Source organism: Macrotis lagotis, chromosome 2 (genome assembly GCF_037893015.1).
Source record: "Macrotis lagotis isolate mMagLag1 chromosome 2, bilby.v1.9.chrom.fasta, whole genome shotgun sequence".
Taxonomy (NCBI): Eukaryota; Metazoa; Chordata; class Mammalia; order Peramelemorphia; family Peramelidae; genus Macrotis; species Macrotis lagotis.
In genome coordinates this window covers 132,506,922-132,523,215 of record NC_133659.1, presented here as the reverse complement: position 1 = coordinate 132,523,215, position 16,294 = coordinate 132,506,922, and the positions used below count along the sequence as shown (strand labels likewise).

Sequence of the window (16,294 nt, the reverse complement as noted above, 5' to 3'; positions counted from 1 at the left end):
TTTGCTACCATACTGCTTCTAGTCTTCTAGTGTCATTTAAGAAATATTGAGCACTAGTACACTGAAATTCACCAATGCAAGGAAACCACTTGGCACAAAGGCTGTTGCTTAAAGGTTAACTAGTCGGTTAGTATATGGATTTTTTATTATGGAAAAGTAATATAAAATGCACTTTCCCTCATGAAGTTTAACAGCCTGGTTGTAGAGGTTAGGCACATGATAATCATATAATCAATTCACATTTTATATAATGGATTAGATTACACCCATATAACAAAGGAGCATACTTGTGAAACACAAGTTAAACAAACTGTCACATAACAAGTAAGTGTCAGATCTGGGAATTGGACCCATGATATACAAAGTAAATCCAGTGATCCACTATTCTGCACTAGATAGATAGATAGATAGATAGATAGATAGATAGATAGATAGATAGAAAGATTTAAAAAAAACAAACAATGCAAATGATAGAAACACTTCTAAAATACATATACCCATTTTATAGGTCTTAGATCAAATCACTTGAAGGGGGAATATCAGGCTCAGGACCCAACACTTAATTGTGTCCCCTTTGTTAGACAGTGTTTCAGTCCAACCCCAGAAATTCCAGTAAGAACATAGACATGAGACTCAAAAATCATTGCAGCCAAGCTTCCTGGTTACAGACTAATAAAAACTAGTCTCATGTTGTTGTTCATCCTTCATTTTCAAAGAGGAGACATCACAGGTGATGATGGCTTGACTTGCACCTGAATTGAATTTAAATGAGACAGAGTTATACAAAGTCATCAGCTTCAGCCTCACCCTTTCTTCCAAAAGTCAAGAAGACTTACAATGGTCTACAGTGCAGTGGATGAACTTGGAACATTTGGTGTCTGTTTAAACTCGAAGTGGTCCACAATACTTGCTTATGAACTGTTTTTTTGATAAACTGTTCATGAGTCCTTTATGTTGCATGTTGTCCAGAGGATATTTTTTTCCCTTCATTATGTTGGGGTGTGTGGGGTCTTAGCACCTCTGGTGTGAGCTTTCTGTACCCTTTCCATGGCTGCTCATCCACCTTTAGTGCTTACCTGTTACCCAGCTCTCACCTGTTAGTGGCTCTAAGAAGCTGTTCCATGTAAAGTGACCATCTTATGCACATGTAATATCTGCATTGCTTTTTTTTCTTCCTGTTTTTGTTGAAGACAATCACAAGCATTAGAGAACAGTACCTAAGATTTTATATCCAGTGAAACACTCCACTTGCAACAAAATTTTTCCTTCAATTGCCTTGCCGAGGACCCTTGTCTCTAACCAGGGGATCCCTATGCTTATTTTCATTATTGAGTGAGACTGGGACAGGAACTCACATGTTAAGAATAGGAGCTCATGATACATTTTAGTACATAAACAGTTTTAGAGATAGTGAATAGTTACCTGTGTAGACAAATCCTAAATTCAACAACTGGACTATGCTCTGGATGAGGAAGCTCAGTGTTTCTATTCTCAGGGACCTTACTTTCTATTTGGATCTATAACATCATCATCACAATCATCACTAGCACTTTTATGCTGCTTTAAAGTATGAATAGTACTGTATACACATTATCTCATTTGATCCTCACAATAATCATGGGAGGTAGGTACTATTATTATTATCCCCATTTTATGGAAGAGAAAACCAAGGCTAAGAAAGGTAGATGACTTGTGTGAGAATTCAGAGCTCATCTTCCTGACTTTCAAGTTTGACACTCTTACTACCTAGCTGTCTGTCATAAATTCTTGAAAAGTTAATGAGCAGCAATGTGTCATGATGGATAGCATATTATACTTGAGGTTTAAATCCCATCTCTGACACTTTGCTAGCTCTCTGACCACTTGTCTGGTGTAAGCCTCTATTTCTTTAAGATAAGTAATAATATCTATTTGCTACATTGCAGGACTGAATGAGATGATATGTATGTACCTCATGGCTCAAAACTCCAAACTCCTAAAAAGGAGCTTCTCTAAGGGAACTTCCCTAAGAATCATTTCTCTGGCTCATTTTGTCCTGATACTGAGTTTCCTCTGAGAACCTCAGGATTTAGTTTTGTGTGTAGAACTTTACTGATGTAGACCTTCCTGATGCAAGCACTCAGTAAAACAAAGCACAGAAGTTACAGAAAAACCTTTATTTTATCCTACAAAAAAAAATGCAACATAAAGGATAAATTTCTCACATCTAATTTAAGACTGCTAAAAAAGACAAATCACTCTAAATAAACCTAAGCCATCCAGCTAACTCATAAACTCATTTCTGTTCTAAGTGGTTAGTGTAGCCCAGGCATGGCATTTTCTTTTCTATGTAGAATGGTTACAAAAACTTGGAGGCTAGGAAATCTTCCCCTCTTCTTTCTCGTAGCCTGGCATATGAGACTCTTCAGGGACCATCTAGTCTAGAACACATCTAATTTCTTCATACTTCTGCCCATAACTTTTAAGCAGTTCTGGACATGTCTGTACAAATAGCTAGGCTTTTCTTCCTCTATTACCACCTCAGAGTTGAAAGACTTTCTTTTTTCCTGCCTGCCTGACTCTCAAGTCAGACTTCCCTATTCCTTTTTATAGTCCTATATAAATGCCAGGACAGGTATATAGGGGGTGCCATGGATTAGGAAGGTTCATTTTCCTGAGTTCAAACTGGTCTAAAACACCAATTAGCTGGGTAACCCTAGGCAAGTCACTTAACTCCGTTAGCTTCAGTTTCCTCATCTATAAAATGAGCTCTGCCAAGAAAACCCCAGATGGGATCACAAAGAGTCAGACCCAGCTGAACAGATTGAACAATAAACATCAAAACCAGAAGCTCATCTCTATAATAGCAGATAGTAAGACTATTAATATTATGAATTAGTTAATAAAACCTCAAGAGAAATCCTCTCCTATCTCAAAGAAATGTTTGGGGAACTTTGTACATCCTTCATTGGGTGATAGGTTCAAAAATCTCAAAAACCACCTATCTGTAACCTGGTCATATTAATCTCATCTATGTGGAAAAAAGAACTTTTAAAGTCCAGAGAATGTGACATATATGTCAACATACTCTACAATACTAACAGCCTACTTCTCCCTATGGGCCTACAAACACTATATTAATATTAGTTACAGTTACTAAATAACTAAGGAATTGATCCAGTCTTTTAACCCAAGATCTAAAGTCAGATAATAAGGTGCTAAATGAAGTGTTCAGACTTTGTAAATCATTGAAGGTAAAGGATAGATTGTAGAGATGATGAGGTGTTATGTGTTAACAGGGTGTTTTTATGAAGTGTGAAATTCTCCCTGAAGGAATTAGAAGGGTCTAGATTTGCTGTGCTTAGCTTTTTCTAAGGTTGGTAGTTAAGATAGAAAGAACTTTGGGGGTGGTTTGGATTTCCTTTCACTGCATGATCAGGACAGATGAATTCTTCAAACAATAAGGGATACCACATTCAACAAAGAGTAGAGGCACAGAAATTCTAGATACGGATGAAGGGAGTTAAACTGAGCAATCATAGACAAGCTGAAGCTTCAAAGAATGGACCTCTGGGCAGCAAAGAGCTAACTGTACTCAGGAGAACTACCCTTAGCAATGGAAAGTCAAGTGGTAAGGAAAAAAAAGATGTGGGAAGCATCATTCAGCAGAGGTTGATCTTTTCCCAATAAATAGGAATTAAAACAAGATTATTCACTTTGGACTATTAAATAGTGCTGCAAGTGCTAACAACAATAAGATAAATTAAAGACATAAATATAAAGAAAATGTTAAAGGTCAAAGAAAAAAGTTAAAACTATATTGTTGATGATATGATGGTATACTTTGAAAATCCTAGGGAATCAGCAAAAATACTAATCTAGATAATAGCTTCAGCAAAGTTGAAGATACAAAATTCGTTCTCAGAAATCAACTGTAGAAATCTGCAGTTTTGAGTTCCTGGTCCCCTGGGATCAGAAGAGGGGGCTGCAGGCAAATCAAAGTATGCCTGCTTTTTTACCCTCTCCTCTCTTCATCCCCACCTTTCCTATTCCTCTCAATATGACTGATCTCTGAGGATCCTGTATGGGTAAGAAGAGTATTTGAAAGAGGTTTAAAAAAATCACCCAATGGATGGATACATTTGGAAAGCATGTCCAGTGTTACCCACTCTCACTTCCACAAAGGGGGAGGAAAAGCAAATGCCCTCTAAGCTAATATAACCCCCAAAGACAAGATATTTGTCATCGAAGACACATAATCAGAGATCATTCCAATTACCATAGCCTTGGTCTCTGAGGAAACACATCTAATCTCAGAATACCTGGAGGTTGAGATATTTATGGCAGGAAATAACCCTCTAAGAACATTTTGGTTACTACAGCCTTGCTCTCTGTTGAAATGCATCTAGTCTCAGAATTCTCAGAGGACAAGATAGTTATAACAGGAAGCATTCTGAGAACATTTTGATTATTACAGGCTTGCTCTCTATGGAAACACATATAGTCTCATAACTCTCTGGAGACAAGATATTTGTATCAGGATACACTCCTCATTACATTCTGGTTACTACAACTTTGCTATCTGTGAAAATGTATCTTGTCTCAAAACACACAGAGAGGACAAGATAATTATGGTAAGAAACGTCTGTGAGAACATTTTGATTCGTATAGCCTTGCTTTCTGGAAATGCATCTAGTCTCAGAATCTTGAGAGGAGAAGATATTTGTGGCAGGAGATACAACATTCACATTACTTTAAGCATGCTGTCAGAATGTCAGAATACAGAGAAGATAAAAACCTTAAAGAATGAGCCATAGTATGTAATAACATTTCAGTTGCCTCAGGCTTCATCTCTGTAAAAGCTAATCTTAAAACTTAGACCTTTCATCTTGGTCATATTTCTTGAGAAATAAAGGTAATCTGAGGCACCAAAAAAACAATGCAAAAGACAACTACTATGTTTCTATAGTAAAATCTAAGAAACAATAATAAAAGAAGAAATCCCATTCCAACTAATAGCATAATGCATAAAGCATACATCAAGGCACTTGTTTAAATTTAACTAAACTAGAATAAGGTCTGGCAGAAATTAGATCTTATACCATACTCCACAATACATTCTAAATGGGTAAAGGACCTTAATATTATTGTTGTTTTTCAGTCATGTCTGACTTCGTGATTCCCATTTAAGGTTTTTCTTGGCAAACATACTAGACTGCTTTGCCATTTCCTTCTCCATTTCATTTTACAGATAAGGAAACTGAGGCCAACAGGGTTAAATGACTTACCTAGGGTCACCCAGCTAGTAAATGTGTGAAGCCATATCTGAACTCAGAAATATGAGTCTTCCTGTTTTCACGCTAAGCACTGTATCCATTGTACCATCTAACTGTCCTTTAATAGTAAAAATATTCCTATATTAATATATCCTAACATTAAAATCATATTATTAAAAAATTAGAAGAGAAACCTCTGTGAGTAGTAGATTTTTTTTTTGGTTTTGCAAGGAATGTGACTTGCCCAGGCTCACACAGCCAAGTAATTATTAAGTGTCTGAGGCCAGATTTGAACTCAGGTACTCCTGACTCCAGTGTTCTATCTACTGTTCCTCCTAGCTGCCCCCTACTGTGACACCTAGCTGCCCCAGTAGATGTATTTTTAACTAAACAAAGGATAAAGACAATTACAAAAGACAAAATAGATAATTTTGATTATGTGAAACAGAAAAGCTTGTCAAATTAATTCACTAAGGCTAAAAAGGGAAGTGGTTAAATGGGATGGAAATTTTTTTGTATCAAATTTCTCTGATAAGTTTTATATCCAAAATATATAAACAGTTAACAAATACACACATACAAGACTAATAACATTCCTCAGTTCATAAGGGGTCAAAGATATAATCAAATTGTTTACAATTTGCAAGTTGTAGTATATATTTTATCTCATAATTTTTCTTTACAAGGCAAAGTGATTTGCCCAAGGTCACATAGCTAGATAATTGTTAAGTTGTATGAGGGTGGATTTGAACTCAGGTACTCCTGACTCCAGGCCAGTGCTCTATCCACTGCTCCACCTAGCTGCCCTGAAATTTAGTATATAAAGATAATATTTTTTGTGCTGGAAAAAAAATGATAGATGTATACCAAGAAGTATGAAACGATCTACTTGAAGTGATATCAAATAAATAAAGCAGAGCCAAAAGAAATATCTATGGTGATTATAAAACTGTGAATGTAAAGAACAGTCACACAGAAAGAAATAAAAAAGGAAGAGATAAGAGAGGACACTCATTTTACAGAGGTTGTGTGCTAGGGATGCACATGGTATGTATGTTCTTGAATTTTTTCAGCGTGTTGATAGATTATGTTGATTTTCCCCCTTTTTCTTTCTTTTTTTTCCTTAAAAAGTGTTTTTGTTTTTTGTGATAGTCCTGGGAGAGGAGGATGTGAGGAATCATCAGGGAAACCATGATGATATAAAAAAATTATCAACAAAAACTTAAAAGATGTTAACTAGAAGGAATGTTTTTGTCAATCATCTGAGGGAATATAAACATTGTCTTCACAAAGTTTCAGTTTTTGTGGTACAATAAGCTTTTTTTCAACCAGCTGGCAGACTTTCATTTAGAGATTCATTTAGAGATACTTTCATTTAGACCTTTTTGTAGTAAGGTTGAAAATTATTCAATCACTTATTACATTTCTTTTTTTTTTAGCTTTTTAATATATATAATTGAACTTCATCACTTAAATATGTGTCCTTTTAAGAGTTTTCACTTTAGTCTTTTATATTTAACATTCCACATTCTAGGGTGAGTGATGAAAAGGATGCACGAGGTTATCTTCAGGCTCTAGCCTCTAAAATGACAGAAGAACTGGAGGCACTGAGAAATTCCAGCCTTGGTACAAGAGCAACAGTAAGGAATTAACATTTTATGTCAGAATTAATAATGATGATGACAAATAAACCATGCAAACTGTTTTGATACAGTTATGTTAGAGTTTATCCAAATTTTGACCAATGATAGAGTATTTCAGGAGAAATCAAATTCTTTGACTTTCCTAAGTCAGAATTGATATACCAAACAGAATTTCTGTAATATACTTAAAATTTTAATTGAAATGTTGTTCCTATAAAAATAAACCTGTTTCCTTATTAGTAACTTATCTCTGAACTTAGTTTAAAGTAATAATTTTTACAGATTGTTTTTCCATTTTATTATTTGAGAAATTTTATTTTGGGGAATATTTAATATTATTTTGGAATTTTAGGTCTTAACATGTTGAAAATATAATAGAATGTTCCTGAAAATACAATTACTTTGTTTTTAGGACATGCCTTGGAAGATGCGTCGTTTTGCAAAACTGGATATGTCAGCTCGTTTGGAGTTGCAGTCAGCTTTGGATGCTGAAATTAAAGCCAAACAGGCCATTCAAGAAGAGCTTAATAAAGTTAAAGCATCGAACATCTCAACAGAATGGTGAGATGGAATAATACAATTTAAATAGACTACTGATATCTAGTTACATTCATTTAATCTCCTGCCTATTAAATGTCATTTTTCTTTACAACGGGGAAAAAAAAATTTAATTCCCTTTTATTTCTCCTTAAGTTGGCATTAGAAATCATTTACCTATTACTTGCATCCTTCAATATTTTAGCACTTGTCTAATACCATTAAAAAAAAACACAATGACTGAACCAGCAGAAAGTCAACATGGACAACAAACTGATTAAATTCATTTGACTTTGTTAGTAATCCTTTAAAGACCCAACTGATAATTGGTTTTCTAGAGATATACTTGTTTGGATCTCATTTGGTTGTTTATTGAGAAGTGTCTATTGTTCAAATTGTTCCAAGAGCCTTGAATTTTTTTTTCCAGTGGTGCAAGATGAGGTTAGAGAGAGAAATGAGATGTTGAAAAAAATTCACTTGTAAAATGCAACAGCATATTTTAATTTTTTAAAGTAAATTTAAGATTAAGCACATAAGATTGTTTCAGATTGAGCATTTTCCCCAGTGAAGTTTAAGCTACTTCATTCAGGCATCTGTTTTTGTTTATGGATCCTGGCGCATTGTAGGTGTTCGATTAATACTTTTTTGATTGGATTGGGCCTTCATCAGTACAGTTTATGGCCCTTCAGTGCCTTCTTTCTGCTCTCATTTTGTCTAAATTTTTCTCCAAATCCTTCCTAATCAGTCTTGCCTGATGCATTGGAAAGCCTTCTAATTCTTTTAGTTTTTTAATGGACTACCTCTTAACTTTTCACTCTTACTACTTAGACTGCTTACCAAATTTTGACCATAGACATACCTTTGAGACACTTGAAATTTTTATTTTTTTTCTGGAATTATATTGTTTCATGGTTTACAACCAGATACCATCACAGAAAGAATAATGGTAGTGATGAGGAGGGAGCAGGAAAGGGGCCAAATGGCAAGAAGAAACCAGTCCAATCTTGTTCAAGTTCCAAAATTAATATCCATTTATAACATTTGCCCATTATATTATAAATCTATTTAGGCAGTTATTGACATGTCCAACCCTAAATCAGTATTATTTGTTCTTAGAAATATTCTTTAAATCACAAAAATTAAAAACATAAAGACTACATCATTTCCCAAAGACCTCTGGGATCAAGGAGTACTTGTATTTTAGGAATGAAGCTAGAACCAAAATCTTTTTTAATCATCTGAAAATTATGACTAGGATTATAAATGCTTTTGTAGTTCTGTTGATGTCATATTCCAGGGTACATTGTATTATAATTTTAGAAAAGATTTTCACGTGCACTAGAACTTTCATAAATTTAAAATTAATGGTTCTATTTTTTCAGTAAGTTAAGGAAACATTTCTCAATGTTCCCCAAGCTTAACTCAAACTAGGGGAACAGTACAGGTCTGACTTTAGAAAGTTAATAATTATCTCAGTGATTTTATTAGGATATTTGATATCTGACTAAGCCACTACAAGTAATAGAAAAACAATGGAGGCATTAAAAGAAATAGATTTTATAATCAAAAGTATACATTGTATAAATATATAGTTTTCTTAAAAATAGATCACTAAAAATCTAAAATGTTTTTTAATAGAATGAGAAGAAATATGTACCTAAATATACAAACATATGTGTGTGTGTGTGTGTGTGTGTGTGTGTGTGTGTGTGTGTAACTTTAGGTTTTGTGTGGAAAGCCAATACATAAAACCTGAATTTTTATTTAATTATTTAAATTTTTTCATTTAAATGAAGTCAAGTATGTTTTATTTAAATTTTTATGGCTTTTAAAAGAAAAATGTTATTCAACTTGTAATTCAAAAAAGCATGTAGAAATCAATTAAAATATTGATAATAATACTTATACAGTAAAAGAAACATAAAGTTTTCTTTATATACTCAAAGTATATGGGTTCACATACTTGTCCGTAAGTAGGCCAACTTCAGAATTATAAACAAAGGCAGTTTTATGGTTCGATACTAAATAAGTTCTAACAGAAAATAAAATCATGCTTTGATTTTATAGCATTGCTTTTTATTTGACATTCATGTTGACCAATTTTAGTTTTTAAATTAAAATTTCTAAATAAACTTCTCAAATGACAATTATGTGAATGATGAATTAAATGAGGAAATAGCTAGAATTTAGTAGCTAATTACATCTTTCTTCTCCCCTCTTTCCCGCCTCATTTTAAGCAAACTGCAAGAGTCAGAGAAGAAGAATTTGGAACTCTTATCAGAAATTGAAAAACTGAAAAAGGAGACCGAGGAGCTTAAATCCGAAAAGGGTAGGGAAGTTGTTGTCCATACAAATCAGGTCTCATTGTACCTCTCTGGATATTTTTTATCATATCTATATATACATATATAGAAATATATATATATATATATACATATATAGACATATATAATATATGTGTATATATGCATAGATATACATATGCATAGTATGTAAGTATATAAGAAACTGTTTATAGTATATGTATGAGAAATGCTGACTTCACAGAGCCATTATTTCTGGGTTTAGTATATAGGATTGAATGTAATTTTGAACCAATTTGAACTCCTTTAATTAGTGTAGAAATTTCTATAAACAGCTTTTTGTGGTTAGAAATAAATTTATTTGAAGTCATTAAAACATTTTAATTTTCCATTTTGAAATATTCTAAGTTGTTGTGATATAATATATCTTGATGTAATATGAATATATGATTACATTTACCAAGGTAGGTTAAGTTAACTGATCTTTATTAGTCATCTACATGTATCTAGAAATTTGCTATGTGCTCCCAGCAGCTTGAGGAAACAATATTCATCTCCTGTCTTTAAGATCTTAAACATATAATTGAGTTGGGGAGATAAAAGTGATACATAAAGTAACTAGACAAGAAAACAAAGAATTAATGAAATTAATGAAAACATGTTTTTGAATGCCATATATTAAGTTTGTTGAATGAAATGCATCAAATGAGACCAGTTGTGTGTGTGTGTGTGTGTGTGTGTGTACATACCATGAGATTGCCTTACTTGAAACTTTTTCTTTTTCTTAAATGTTTTACTTAAAGTTTAAATCTCTTAAAGGGGATGCTTAAAATATCAAAAAGGCTTTAACCCTTTCATAGCAAATGAAGGATTAATCCTATAGCATCAGTGGATAGTTTAATTTTAGCAAAGAACCATGGAAAATTATGATAAATAATATAATGATGATGATGATGATGATATCTAGTATTTATATATAGTCTTTTAAGGTTTGTAAACATTTTACAAATACTGTCTCATTTGATCCTTATAACCCTGAGAGGTAGGTGCTAGTATCATCCCTATTTTATGGTTGAGAAAACCGAGATAAAAGTTAAATGATTTAACAAGGGTCACACAGCTAGTATCTGAGGTCAAATTTGAATTCAGGTCTTCTTGATTTCAAGTATATGCCTTCAAGAACTTTTCTTTCCTTAGCGCATTTGTAAATCAGTAGATTTGCAATGACATACCTAAGGAGGATAGAAAGGTTCCCATGACACCATTTCTAGAGTGCTTACTCTTTCTCCTGGACCCAACTAATGGTGATTTTGTGTCAAAACAGTTTTCTTATCCCTTTATACTAGAAAATTAATGATATCATGGAGTAGGCAGGCCTCTTCCCTCTAAGACCACACCCCAGTCAAACTTCCATTCTCCTTGATGCTGGCCTGAATACAGAAATGGTTAGTTATATTTCTGATAGGTTTTATGCTCTGAAGATTGACAGGTAGTAAAAAGAGATGCATATAATGAAGGTTCAAGATAAGAGATAAGCTCCTGAGTGTAATATTCCTAACTAGAGGATATTTAATATACTCAGTTGATTGATTTGTTGACTTTGGTAGAGAAGAGGGACAGAGAGAGAGGGAGATGAAGAGAAAAGGGAGAAGGGCAAAGGACCTCTGCAGCAATGATTGACACAAGGGAATGCAGATTAGGAGCCATAAATGACCTTACTTGAATTTAAATTTGAGAGGATATAAAAGAGATTATTTGATCAAGAGAAGACAAAGGTGAACAAGAAATGGATAAGTGTGATCATAAGAAGTAGATAATTGCATTCTGGTTTGTTGCCCATCACCAAGACTTTCATGATGTACTCTCATGTTTTGATATATTTGTAAAATTTAAAGTCATTTTAGCATGATAAAGAAATCTAGCATTCCATGGCAGACTGTAACAAATTCAAATTAACATTTTAAAATAATTTTGTTTTAATGATGATTTGGGCTAAGAATACAACAAAATAAACAATTGCAAAAACAGTATAAATAAACATTTACTCCGTTTTGTGGAGTACATCTAAATATAGAGATTATAGCAAATTTATTCTTTTTTTTAAGGCAGTGGGGTTAAGTGACTTGCCCATGGTCACACAGCTAGGCAATTATCAAGTGTCTGAGGCTAGATTTGGACTCAGTTCCTCCTGAGTACTCTATCCATTTTGCCACTTAGCTGCTCTCTGACTATATTTTTTAAATGTAATAACTGAAAGAATAAATATGCCTTACTCAAAAGTGCTCAAAATTTTATCTGATTGTATTTTTAAATGTTTGAATGGCATCTTTATATTGTAATGCTTTACTTTAAAATTTGTGGTTTTTTAAAAGACTATGATTTAGAAATTAATGCATGAGACTTTATTTTTGAAATTCTATTGAGATAAACTAGATTCTTCATTCTCTCTGAACCAGTAATGTAGTAGCTAATACCTTGAAAAAAATTTCAAACCTTATTTGATGAATTATTTTCTATATACATTTTCTAATAAGTTTGTTTATATTAACAAATCCATCCTGTGCATTTCATGAGAATATTTCAAAGCAAAACCAGTAATGGGTTAGAAGAAATCAGCATGGACAACACAGTTGAAAGGACCCTTTTATTGAAAATATTATGGGTCTTCCAAGAAGATCAGAAATTTTGTTTAAGCTTTTTTATTGGAGGGTGAGGCTGCAAAGGAAATATGATCATTTGAAACTAGAAGCAGTTTTTGAAGATTGATGTATCTATTATTCTACCGCAAAGCCTACTATGGGTGTCTATGGAAGAAAAAAAATGCTCTGATCTTATAATATATAATGTTTTGGGTTGAAGGTGCATACTCAAGATTTTGATGATTTCTCATTACTTTGGTTTGTGAATGACTTTTAACAAACTCAGGCAGAAAAGGTGATCCATGAAAAGCAGTTTTGTTTTCAAGCTTAAAAAAAGTTGCTGCTGTCTTCTAGGTGTAAAGCACCAAGACTCACAGAATTCTTTCTTGGCATTTTTGAATGCGCCTACCTCTGCTCTGGATCAATTTGAAGTAAGTGTAAAATCATTCAATTTCTTTTCCTCTCATTTTATAACTTCATGTTATCTTGAAGATTTCTTACACTTGTAGAAAAACTATCAATTAATTAATAAGCATTTATTAAACATTTATTCTATGGCAGGCATTGTGCTAAGCAATTGGGATACAGAAAAGAAAAACAGGCTTTATTACTCTTTTAATTTCATCTTATATTAGCACCTTGGAACTATAAAATATAAAAAGAAAAAATGGAAATGTGATTCCTTAAACTATGCTGCTGTAATTTTATATTAGCTGAAGGAATGTTTGTCTTAGAGCTAAATGGAAAAAATTAGAATTTGAGAGTCATATCTAGAATTATACTGATTGTTGTTTCTTGGTACTCTTGATGTTTTCCTCTGGTTTAATTTTATTTTTAATAATTTGCTATATTTGGTACATAATATTTAAGTTAATTACTTTGTGGCGGGGGGAAGCAACATTCTTTAGATGTAGTTAAAAGGGTTTGTAAATTTCTTGAGTAGAAACAGGTATGGTGTCTACTTTGTTCATTTATTTTCTTGAATAAATGCCATTTACCATTTTATTGTTAAGAGGTTGGACTTATTCTTTATTTTTATTAAATTGCTTCATACATTTTTTTTCTATTTCTTTATTGCTGTATTCGTTAAATAGGATTCCTTTTCTTCTTCCTCATCTTCACTGATTGATTTTTTGGATGACGTAAGTCTTTCATCTTCAAACAATGCACCCTTCAGTATAAGAGATCAGTGAATTGATTTGGAAAATCTATAAATTAATGCAGTCAATTTAAGGAATTGTAGAATAAATTATAGGTAAATGTTTCTACATTTTTCTTGGAGATGAAAATAAAGTAATACGCTATACAAAATACTTTATCTGAAGAGCTGTCGTTTTCCCCTTCCTTTTGGTTCCCTAAAGTAATCTTAGATCTCAAATGCTGATTTAATTTTGTCACCTCTACTTAATATTTTTATTATATTGTGATAATTGCTATTTTTTACTTCTTTCTTTCCTGTAAATTAATCTTGGATTTCTTCATATTTCTAGCCAAATATATTTTTTAATTTTGTTTTGTTATTTATAACTACTGCTTTTAAAAGATCAAATTCTGTTAACTGGTACAAAAGTAAAGGAAAATGAAATTTAGGCTACCAATAATTTTCTTTTGATGTAGAAATGGACTTTGAATTATTTTGAGTTAGTACTTGCATATGGATATAAATTGACTGCATTATTATTTCCTTTCAGAATTAGACCTATAGATTTAGCCATTTAGGTAGTTTCCATCAGATATGCTCCATTCATCCTTTTTACATAATGTCTTCTCACATGAATTCTCTATATTCCATATAAAATAGTATAATAATCCTTAAAAATTTTTTTATCATTTTGAAAATACTATGCTTCCAAAAGTATAAGCAGGGTTGAGGGAACAGTGGAGTGATGTCATATCAAACTTTGTACCAGGAGAAAATCTTGAAATATTATATCCCTTCTATTTTAATAGGAATCTAAAAGTGTTCTTAACATTACTGAGCATATTTTATTTTTGCAAAATATGCATTAAATACATGATAATTAGTGCATGTTATTTATAGTTATATCTTAATGACAGATCTTTTTATTATTTAATAACAAAATCTGACTACCTTTAAATGTTTGAAATATTTATATAAAATTTCACATTTTTATTTAACATAAAATATTCTATTATTTTGGTGTTGAAGAATAATTTGGGGTATCACTAAAGACTCATTTTATATATATATATATATATATACATATATATATATGTATATATATATATATATAAAATAGCATTTTATGCAAATTATTCCTTAATTTCCTAAATCATAGAATAGTTAAATGCAAGTATCATTCACCCTCAAAAGCATATGAAGAAAGTTTTGATATAACTTCAAGCTTTCTAACAATTTTTTTTTTGTTTCATATGTCCTTCACTCCTACCTCCACACAGTTTCTCTCTAACCTAACTATATAGAGTATTATAATAAAATAAGGTACCACCACTAGAGGCACTCTCCAAAATTAAGGAATACTCTGACATTTTCCCTAATTGCTGAACTTGGGCTAATTTTCTGCTGCCACCACCCAATTATGAAAAAGGGTTGGAGGATGACTAATATGGAATTATGTTAAACTCAATTGTACATGTGTAATCTATATCAGATTACTCATTGTCATGTAGAGAGAGGCAGAAAAATGTGGAACTCAAAAGCTCACAAAAAAGTCAATGTTGAAAACTATCTTTACATAAAATAAAATTTAAATTTAAAAATTTTTTTAAAAGGAGTTGGAGGAAGATTATAGAAAATTCTCTTTGAAACTATGACTGTTTTTACACTTTTTAAAGAACATATCTCTTAGTATTAATTCTCTGTAAATACTCTGTTTTCCAGTTTCACTATATTTTGTTTTAGCTCATGCTACTCTTCGAAATGAATAGCTAACATTACCAAACATGCTTAGCACAAATTTAAAGTATTAAGCATTGATCTGCCTAGGAATTTATTTTCATCCTTAATTCTTGGGATCATAGTTCTTCCTACTAGCTCACCTTTTTGTTCTGTTCTCTAGGTAATGGTGTTTTCTTTGATTAAGTCCTAGATATATCCCCTTTGTCATTTGATTGAAATAATTGTTGATACATACCTGTACACTAGCTTATCTTATGTTCCCTCTAGGTTCGGTTCTCAGAGAATATCTGACTAAATTTTCTTTCTTTGGCCTCTTTAACATTTTCCTGAGCTGAATTACTCCTATGATTAAATACTCCTGAGTTCTGTTGTTCCTTACTCTGTTTTTCTTGCTTCCTCTAACTTTGCCCTAGAGTTTCTTTAGCCCCCACCACCCCCCAGTCCTATGTTCTCTCTAGCTTTCTTTCCATATGGTACCACATCATCAGTCAATTTTGCTTGAAATTCCATCCCCCCACCAAAAATGGGTTCATGTAATCTTTTCTCAGAGAATTTTAACACATGCACTAGTATGTTAAAGATTCTTGCTGACACCAGATTTTAAGATATTCAAGACTTTTATTTACTTTTTTTCCATAATAAACTTATGGCCTTCATCTGGGGTCACTGACATTTTACATAAGTTATACATTATAATGAGTACTTTTAGTGTCTTTAAAGAGTAACATTTTTTGAGGTTTTTAGTACAAATAGGTACGTTAAAAAATTGTTCCTGTTTCTGTGTAGCTGCAGTTCTGTCCATAAATAAGTTTTTAAGAAATAGAAATATGTCTTGTCAGTTTATCTTCATTCTCATTCACAAAGATATAGGAGAATGATACTCCTGGATAGTCTGATCCAATCTTACTGTTTACTCAATTCAGTCTAAGGCTTTGACTTACTGCTGTACTTACTGGATTGGTAATTTCATGGATATAGGTAATGTCTGCACTGTTATGGTTCATAAGTTTTCTATTCCTTCTCATTCCATGTGATT

General features: G+C 32.4%; 1 protein-coding gene and 1 long non-coding RNA gene across 8 annotated transcripts in view; one reads left to right on the top strand and one right to left on the bottom strand.

Moving 5' to 3' along the window:
- The window catches only part of CDC42BPA (CDC42 binding protein kinase alpha), a 364,566-nt gene that overhangs the window by 263,280 nt on the left and 84,992 nt on the right, over positions 1 to 16,294 (top strand). For all 7 annotated transcript variants that reach the window (XM_074222837.1, XM_074222834.1, XM_074222835.1 and 4 more), the window contains exons 18-21: positions 6,790 to 6,895; positions 7,311 to 7,459; positions 9,673 to 9,764; positions 12,732 to 12,808. In XM_074222837.1, coding sequence (XP_074078938.1) covers positions 6,790 to 6,895; positions 7,311 to 7,459; positions 9,673 to 9,764; positions 12,732 to 12,808 — 424 coding nt within the window. The remainder of the gene's footprint in view (positions 1 to 6,789; positions 6,896 to 7,310; positions 7,460 to 9,672; positions 9,765 to 12,731; positions 12,809 to 16,294) is intronic.
- On the bottom strand, positions 481 to 4,374 carry LOC141513219 (uncharacterized). Its single transcript, XR_012475735.1, has 3 exons — positions 4,302 to 4,374; positions 1,095 to 1,175; positions 481 to 752 (listed from the first exon to the last, which is right to left on the bottom strand). It is a non-coding gene; the product is annotated as an uncharacterized LOC141513219 (long non-coding RNA).